The sequence below is a fragment of the Poromitra crassiceps genome, assembly GCF_964638095.1.
Source record: "Poromitra crassiceps genome assembly, chromosome: 3".
NCBI classification, from domain to species: domain Eukaryota; kingdom Metazoa; phylum Chordata; class Actinopteri; order Beryciformes; family Melamphaidae; genus Poromitra; species Poromitra crassiceps.
The window spans coordinates 26,186,897-26,195,861 of record NC_139625.1 but is presented as its reverse complement, the minus strand read 5'-3'; the positions used below and the strand labels follow the sequence as shown (position 1 = coordinate 26,195,861).

General features: G+C 43.9%; 1 protein-coding gene across 1 annotated transcript; it reads right to left on the bottom strand.

The window, feature by feature from the left end:
• Positions 1–548: 548 nt before the first annotated feature.
• Positions 549–8,565, bottom strand: slc39a9 (solute carrier family 39 member 9). Its single transcript, XM_083634372.1, has 7 exons — positions 8,057–8,565; positions 7,332–7,440; positions 6,469–6,681; positions 6,178–6,246; positions 5,450–5,535; positions 5,194–5,328; positions 549–3,348 (listed from the first exon to the last, which is right to left on the bottom strand). Exons 1-7 carry the CDS (start codon positions 8,150–8,152, stop codon positions 3,115–3,117), a joined length of 942 nt encoding a protein of 313 aa, XP_083490498.1. The 5' UTR covers positions 8,153–8,565; the 3' UTR covers positions 549–3,114.
• Between the last annotated feature and the right edge of the window lie 400 nt (positions 8,566–8,965).

Below are 8,965 nucleotides of genomic sequence, written 5' to 3'. Positions count from 1 at the left end.
TGTTTGTTTTTTAATACAAGGATCAGTCCAGAGTTTTCATGAGGGGATTTTCATGTCAGAGTGGGCCAGGCTCTGGAATGGAATTTGAAGAATTTCATTCAACATGAACCGGCCAGTTTTAATATGACGTCATGCTGTTGACTTGACCTGGAAGAATTAACTTTTCCCCAAAAATGGCTGCATATTATGTTGGAATTAAAATGTTCACTTAGCTGATGTAACTCTGACTCAGTTCTTTGCAGCAGGGTGAGTCCATCTATTCAGGTCTAGAGGAAAACATTACTAAATGCGGTTATAGATGCATAATACAGTACATGCTATTAACTGATTGTTTGTAAACCAGTCATTAAACACACCAGAGTACCCGTAACATTTCGAGATTGCACCAGTTAAAAAAACTTTAATTAAATAGTCATAAAACACTTTGCTTTACAACTGCTTTTCACAATCAAAAGTATGGAAATAAGGCAGACTCCTTATGGAATGACAAGAAACACACAACCCCCCCCCCCCCCCCCAACTAAAACTATCACAAACATTAACCCCGCCCTAACACTCCTCAAACTCAACCGCCCGACAAACCCCAGTATGTGCTGTTCTCTCTAATGGGTGAAAATATCACATCAAAGTCCTGCAGAAAGCTGACAGTTTAAAGGCACACACACATACTGGGGCTTTCCTCCAACATGTCCACCAATAAAGCAACACTCCTGTCTGAAACTGTGGAGCATTTTCCCTTTTGAACACAAAGTTGTTCACAACAGCTCCCGGAAAAAAATAAAATCATCATGCAGCTTCTGGTCTGCATGCAATCCCCCTTTATCGGATCTCATTGTGTTCGTATTTAGTCGGGAAAGTTTAAAATCATAGGTGTTTCTCTTCTGGCAATAAAACTTAGGGAATTAAATTACAAGTCACATGTAAAACCATTTAGTTCAAACTTCTACATAAAACAATGCCTGTTGTCTGTCAACATTACAAAGACCAAGCCATCCCGTCCCCAAAAAGAAAGGAGAGAGAAAAAGCGAGCTTGTATTTGTGATGAAGCAATTCGGTCTCACACAAGAGAGCATGAAGACTGTGGAAGGGAGTTATTCTGTACAGTATACATACATACTTACAAATATATACACATCTGCTCTGAGCAGGTACAGTTACAGTAACACCCACGACATCCACCCACTTTGCCCCGATAAAGAGAGAGCAGTCTACTTACATATTAAAGGATCAACATGTGTTTCTATTCAATGATACTTGGGCAGTAACCAGGACTCGGGGCCGGGCAGCGGTCAAGAAAGTTTCGTCTGACCCATCTTACTACTATAATTGGGCAGCCGGCAGTGGTTCCGTGGCGCACAATTGCTTAACTGTGCATGCATTAAGCGCACGCCAGTAAAGCGGGCAAGGTCGCACCTGCAAAACCCGCGAAGTGGGTGAGCACGCGTCTCCGAGCCCGTGAAGCGGGCGAGACCTCCAGGGCATACTAATGAGGCACAGTACAAATGAACGCTGCCAGCGAGGGACGCTCGAAAAGAGCGCTCAATTTCTAGACTTGATAATGTGAATCACACGGCAACTGCTCGGATATGAAGGCGAACCCCATCTACAGTTGATCTTTGCCTGCGTTTCAGAGAAACTGCTCCACTCCCAGGAAGTGACTTTGCCACAAATTCATTTAACAGCTGCACGATTATTGCTTCAGATCTGATAAATTAATGGGAAGTAAAACAAAGCTTCAGGGGTAAACAAGGGGTAAACAATCAAATTCCTCCTGTCTCACTCCTTTGGAATGTCTTCATTGTGAGTGTTCTCCTGAGGCAATAGTCCCGAGATGGTCAGTTCATCCAGGTAATGTCCTTCCAAACTGTTAAAACGACCCTCCACCTCAAAATAACCTTAATATCTCTCTATACAATGATTTAGATTCTATACAATTTTTCCTGCAATCTCTATCTTCATTATTTTTCAGGTAAAACGGACACCGAAAATGATGACATCCAGAACAAATCAAAAAGGGAGGGTTGAGGTTGCAGTATTTTGAGGCTGGTAGAGTCTTGTTCTGGTGAGGGGATTGGGTTTAAGATGACTGGACCGTGAACCTTGGGAGGTGATCACAAGAAAAACACCATCAGACTGTATCCATCACAGGCTTCCCATCAGGCCAAGGAAAAACATGTTTTGTCTACAGGCCACAATGGCTGGTAAACCCCAAAACTCATTTCACCAGCCAAATAGATTTTTAATAGTAATACAGGCCCTCCGGTTGATAGACAAACTTGTCAGCCAAAAAAAAAAAAAAAAAAGTACGATCATTTGGCTGGCAGCTGATGCTAATTTCTCAACCTGCTTCCCACGGCTGGTTACTTGACTGTAGCAGAGAACAAAGATATTAGTTGGTAAGAAAATAAAGGGTCATCCTTTACTAACAGTAAGAATAACGTCTTTATGGCGATGTCTTTCAGGGTTCAGTTTCATCTTGTTACTATGGCACTTAAACGTTCAGTTAGGCCAGCCTAATCCATCTGGATTTACTGGTGAGAGATATCCACTCTGTACTATAACACAAAACAAAACAAATGTTGACTTTGCTTTCTAGATAACAAATGATATTTTAAATCTCACTATGCAACTTCCATCTAGTAAAACATCACTGATGAAATCAGGGTTGGTTCTTTGAATGTGGACAGGTCATGGGCACATTGATGTAACACTGAAGCAAGACTGCACTGTGATCTAGAAACCCCAACTAAAGGGTCCGTCTGGCTTTTTCTAAAAACAAAACAAAAAAGCTCAACATTTCAGGTGGAATAAATGAATGTACATAGTTCTATAGTCTCTTCAACAGTGTCAGCACAAAATGTGTCTTTGTGTGTTTGTTGATGTCTTATCGACTCCCGATTTGTGATTTCCTTCTCATCCCCGTTCATTCTCTGCTTAACTTCCGCTCCGAGCCACGAGATGTCCCCATGACTCGAGCAGGCTTGGTCCAAGCAGTCCATCAACAGACAGCAAGTAATAAGACATTTAGATCTGTGATGTTTGAGGTCTCTGTTCGGCTGCTTCCCCTGTACACCTGACTCGCTCTCACCCAGCCTGCGGTCCTGGGCTCTGGGTCTAGTGGTGGTGACCGACGGACAGGACCAGAGGGATGAGGCAGCCCAGCACCAGAGCTCCCACCTCCACCTTGCTCAGTCCCTTGCCTCCGTTCCCCCCCGCGGCTGCGTGGCTGTGGCCGCCGCCCCCCACCTCGGGCAGGACGTGGACCGTTGCCACGTAGAGGAAGGTCCCGGCCGAGAAGAGCATAGCCACACCGGTGGCGTTGACGTCCGACAGGGCCTCCTTGCTGCTCTGTGGGGTGAGAGAGCACACACACACACAGGGTTAAGATGGCCGGGGGATGGGGGTTGCACTGAGCTAATCACGCAACTATAATAATGCGGCCAGAGTTGAGCAGGAGAGCGCGCTAATAATGAACGGACAAAGCTTCCGATATTTCTAGTTTCTAGTTTTTTTTAAGTCACACCTTTATAATTTGCTATTATTGCAAATTCAGACATTTAAACAAACAATGAATTTGAAAACATGTGTCCCTTCTCCTTCTTGCTTATAGAAGTCAGCAGAAAACCAGAGATTGAAAGGTGTTTGATACCAATGTGATTATCAACATTCCGATGCAACAACAAAGAGGACACCTCATTTATCAGTTAAAAGCTGCAATATGCAACTTTTTATTAACAATATATAGGATATACTTTATTACATATGACCACTCCATGTCTGTCTGACTGTCTGTGATCCTGAGTACCTGCCTGCCTAAACACACAACACACTTCCTGGCTCAAGGAGAAAGTGGTAATTCACCAGAAATATATAAAAAAAATTGCTAACAAATCAAGCCGATTCAAAAATTAAATACAAATCTTTGCCACTCAAAATATCTTCATGCCATCCAAGTTCCATCCATCTTCAACCGCTTATCCGAGGTGTGGAGGTAGTAGTTTTGTCACGATACCAAGATTTTACCTTGCGATACTATACCAGTCAAAGTCTCACGATACCGGATAGTATCACGATACCACGGAGAAATCTATATATTTCTTGTTTTATGAATGTGCAATGTATTTACCTCCACAAATTATAATGTATGATGACCTTAGGCAAACATACAATGGTTTCACAGTATCTCAGGCACCTCTAAAATGTGTTATTGTAAAATATCTTCTCTCTCACACTCACTCACTCACTCACTCACACACACACACACACACACACACACACACACACACACACACACACACACACACACACACACACACACACACACACACACACATATGCGGATATTTTACAATAACACAGATAGATATAGATAGATAGATAGATGGATAGATAAATCGATTGATAGATTTAAGGCTGGACAGTGTGTGCTGTGTTTATATTATTGTACTTTTATACTGTTATACTTCTATAACCCTTTGTTGCACTGCACAGCTAAAAAAAAAACTTTTCTCTCATAAGTGACACAATTCATACTTTTACTCTGAAGGCACCCCAGCCCAACTGCCTGGCAGACCTTGGCACAGCTATACCTAACTTCCTGTCTGTTGTTTGCTAACTACAGTCACTCAGCGGTCCCACGTGTTGTTTTGTTGTGACAACATGTCCTAAACACAAGATTTAACCATGCGGTGATAACGTTTCTGTGTCCTTGAAATGCATGTGTGTGTCTGTCTCGAGACTCTGTCAGCTGAGCGAGAGATCGGCTGAGCTCACTACAAGTAGCGACCTGTATGCTAATGGCAGCTGGGCTCCACATCTAAAGTTATATTTTGCCTGTTGTTGCTTCCAGAGGAGCCGCATAGAAACAAACAGGTGGTGTTGTTTCCAGAAGATCGTGCACTAACGTCAATATAGGATTATGAATGCAGCCAGAAACCAATGAATTTGGGAACTGAGGTAAAGCATTGCTGCTGCTGGCACCGTCATTCCATGGTAGTATAGTGTCTCACAGTAGTAGCGTCATTTAAAGCAGCTGGTATAGTAGGCAGTGGCACCGTGACGTTCAGGCACCGCCGTAGACGGTAGGAACCGGTAGACCGTGCAACACTAGGAGGTAGCAGTTCCAGCAAGTTTTTCACATGAAAAAAATGTCATCTGTGTGAAATGTATGAATGAATGTATGAAGCCACTTACCTGACTGAGGCCTAAAAAGGTGAGCATGGCGAGGACAGGCGCTGCCAGGGCAAAGACCAGGAGGTGTTTTCGGATACGGTTCCTCTCCAGACCAGCATGCATCAGGAAAGATACCAGCCCAAATGCTGCCGGAGCCTGGCAGACAACAGTGTTAGGGTTAACATGGTTTTATGTGTGGACACCTATTTACATGGTTTGTCTGGTACATACAGAAGATTATACAACGATATGAGTTGAGGATATGAGTCACTCTTACCTTATGCAGCATGATGGCCACAAAGACAATGAGCTGAACGCTGGTCTGGGAGGTAGAGGCCGCCGCTCCTAGTGCCACTCCATCAGCTGGAGATCATAATGAAAAGAGAGGGATCCGCTGAAGAAGCTACTTATAATATTCTCTCATTAATACAACATGAAATTTGTTATGATCGTCTAATACTGACAAAAAAGAGCAAACGTTTCCACTAAAAACAGAAGCCCCAAATCATCAGCCCTGTGTTTTAATGGAGACTCCTTGGGCTTGGTTCAGAAGATGAACTATATTGATCACTGAAGTGAATTTTGGTCATTACAGCAGTAAAGACTAAATATGTCATCTGAAGAACAGAGTCAAATAAAATACAGTGTCACATATTGCCATATTTACAGAAGTCTGCCATTTACAGATTTACAAATGTCACCAAGAATTCAGAGGATTCTCTGTGAAACCAGTGAGAAATGGCAAATCCAATATGCCAATACAACTCACAGCGGCTTCTGAACATGGCTATTGTAATTTATGTGGAAATATTACATTAACCACTTCCTGTAGGTGGAGAAGCATACCCGACACCAGAATTTCACAATGTGTGACTTCGGCTGATAAGATGGGCGTATTTTTATATTAAACTCTCGCCCAGTGCAGCTTTTCATAGTTATTATATAGTTGTTACAATAGTTCAGCTGAGGATGTGATCATGAGACCGTTGTCAGTGTCAAACCTACCTGCAGCATGGACCACGAGACCCAAGGTGGTGGTGATCTTTGAGGAGGCAATCCGAGCTGCCTCTGGGTCTAAACAAGACAACAAGGTCACAGGTCAGACAGATTGACAGAACAGTATGTTCACACTGCACTGTGAAGGAGTTGATCACGTTGATGGATTTTAAACAGTTTGCAATGTATCTAATCCTTCTGTGGAGTTCTGTTGTTATTCTAATCAACAAAACTTGGAGAGGAGATTAGGACTTAATTTATTAAGAGGCAAGAGCCTTGGACACTCGATGTAACACTGACCTTCGCTGCTGCTGCTGTTGTGCACGTGGGAGCTGCCTATCTGGTCCACCAGCAGCATGAAGACGAAGCCCAGGACCAGAGACACTCCGATGTAGGCGTGCAGCTGCTCGTGGCTGTGGCTGTGTTCCCCGCTGGCGCTCAGCGCCGGGTCTGCCTCGCCCCGAGGCTCTGACACCTCCACCACCCCCACCTGTCCCGGGGCGTGGTGTCCAGCTGCAACACACACACACACACACACACACACACACACACACACACACACACACACACACACACACACACACACACACACACACAACAGGTGAGCAAAGCAGTCAATATCCTATAAACCCCTCAATACATCAGTAAATAAGTCGCTCAATTCCCAATTCCTAAAACCGCTTGACATAGAGACCATCGCAAATCCACATAAGCACATGAACACCAATTTAACACTTTATATGAACCATAGTATTCTTAGATGACAACAATCTAGCATGCAAAACAATCTAGCATGCAAATAATCATCAGGAACCAAATATTTGTGCCTGACAAAGACTGTGTTACGCAACAGAAATAGACAGCGTCATCAGTGTTTGTAGTTCACTTCTGCTTGTCGAACTTTGTCCTATTGAATAGAATTCAAACTGTTATGCCTAGCCTACATTGGCTGCTGCCAAATGTGTGTTACATGATCTACTGACTGTACTGTACTGCCAATGAGAAGACACTGAATCCTGCTGCCACTGTCTTGTACTGGTTTTAAGCAGAATGAAATGCAACCTTCAAACACACAGAGCATGTGGCCTTGTGGTGCACAGATTGTGGGGATAGGCCCTGAGGAAGTAAAGCTGGAAACCTGCTTAAGCTTTGATTAACTCTACCTTCTAGGATTTCTTCATAGAGTGCATGGACGCCTTCAGGAATGATGACAGCAAGCGCTGTTCCACACAGCAGCCCCGCTCCCAGCACGGTGACCAGCTTCAGCTTCTCCTGGTGGGGAGGAGTGACAACCAAGGCATCAACACAAGTCTGCCTCTTTTAGATTTGTTAAAGGCATCAATCAACACAAGTCTGGTTCCTGTTGGAATAAGGAATGTATTTGGTGGCTTTCCACCCCTCTCCTCACTGTTTAAAATGTCACTTGCCTTCCTTCTTCTGTATGCTCTACCAATCAAGGAAACGCATATACAAATGATGTAGTGCTGTATAAAGACCTCCCTGTGCATAATCCATACTATAGCCTGTATTGTATCTGGAAGTTGTGGATATCATGATGCCTGGCAACGACGTTGTTGTACTGTGCTGTTCTTTTTGTCAAAAATAATTTATAATAAAATACAAGTTAGAAAAAAACTAGCTCTGTTTTCATGCCATCTAAACAAAGGGGTGAGCTGATTATCTGATAACATTATTAACTATATCGTTTACGATGCAACTGCCACCTCTGTTTGAAGGTTGAGGTTCACCGATAAAAAATATGTACTTTTACCTCCCTGGAAAAGGAGAAATGTGGCGTTTGTTCGGTTCAATAATTTGCCAATGTCAGGGTTGACCAAGCTTCCAGAGGCAGCGCTTGTACAAGGCAGTGCTTGTTATTGAAACTCACCTCTGAGAAGTTGACTGCTAAAGGTATTGTCCCGGCGACATAACATCCCACCAACATGGACAGGGACAGCAGGCTGATCGAGCTGAAATCGTCCATAGCTGCAGACTTGTCTTGTTGGCGAACCTAACTAACGTTATTGCTCAGCTAAAGCATGCAATCCAACCTGAAACTTTTAGTGCTGCCCGTAATGTAATAACTTAGCTCAATTACATGCCCTGTTAGTTATTGTTATGCAATTAGGTTAGGTATCTCCTAGCTCAGCTACTGCCTGGTTATCCTAGCACCCACATTAACTAAACAGACGTTACAGCTGTCTCTGGCCTGGCTAGCTAACGTTAAGCTAACTAGCGTCGGTAGCTTTCGTGCTCGCAAAAAGTACCAACGGGGAATCGTGGCACGTTAACCATCACGTGCAAAGTACCGATTGCCAGCATCGTTTAGTGGGACCATAAAGCCACAAGAGATGCATCTGTCAAAAACTAGACTGGAATTACTCGACTGGGCTAGCGGCTAACAGACCACCGCTGTGTGACTGCTGACGAAACTACTTCCGGGTCACGCACGCAGGCGGTCTCCTGTCACATCAAACGTGCCACGTATCAGTGCGGCTCCACGCAACATGAGTGTGATGTGTGTGCGTGTGTGTTTGTGGTAGAAATTATAGCAAGGGGAGGGGGTGTATATGTGTCTCTTTATCTAAAAAGGAGCTGGGGCTCTGTCTGTTTCTTTCTTTCTCTGTCCCATAAGGCTCGTTTGAGTTCACTGCCGCCTTGCCTGGAAAGCAGCAGAGCGCAGTCAGGCGAGGCATCAACAAGTCGAACACCCCTGACAGCACACTCACTGCTGCTTTTCTTCTTCTACAGTTTTGTTTAACAGCGGTTTGTAAATTAAAACATGCATTAGCGCCAC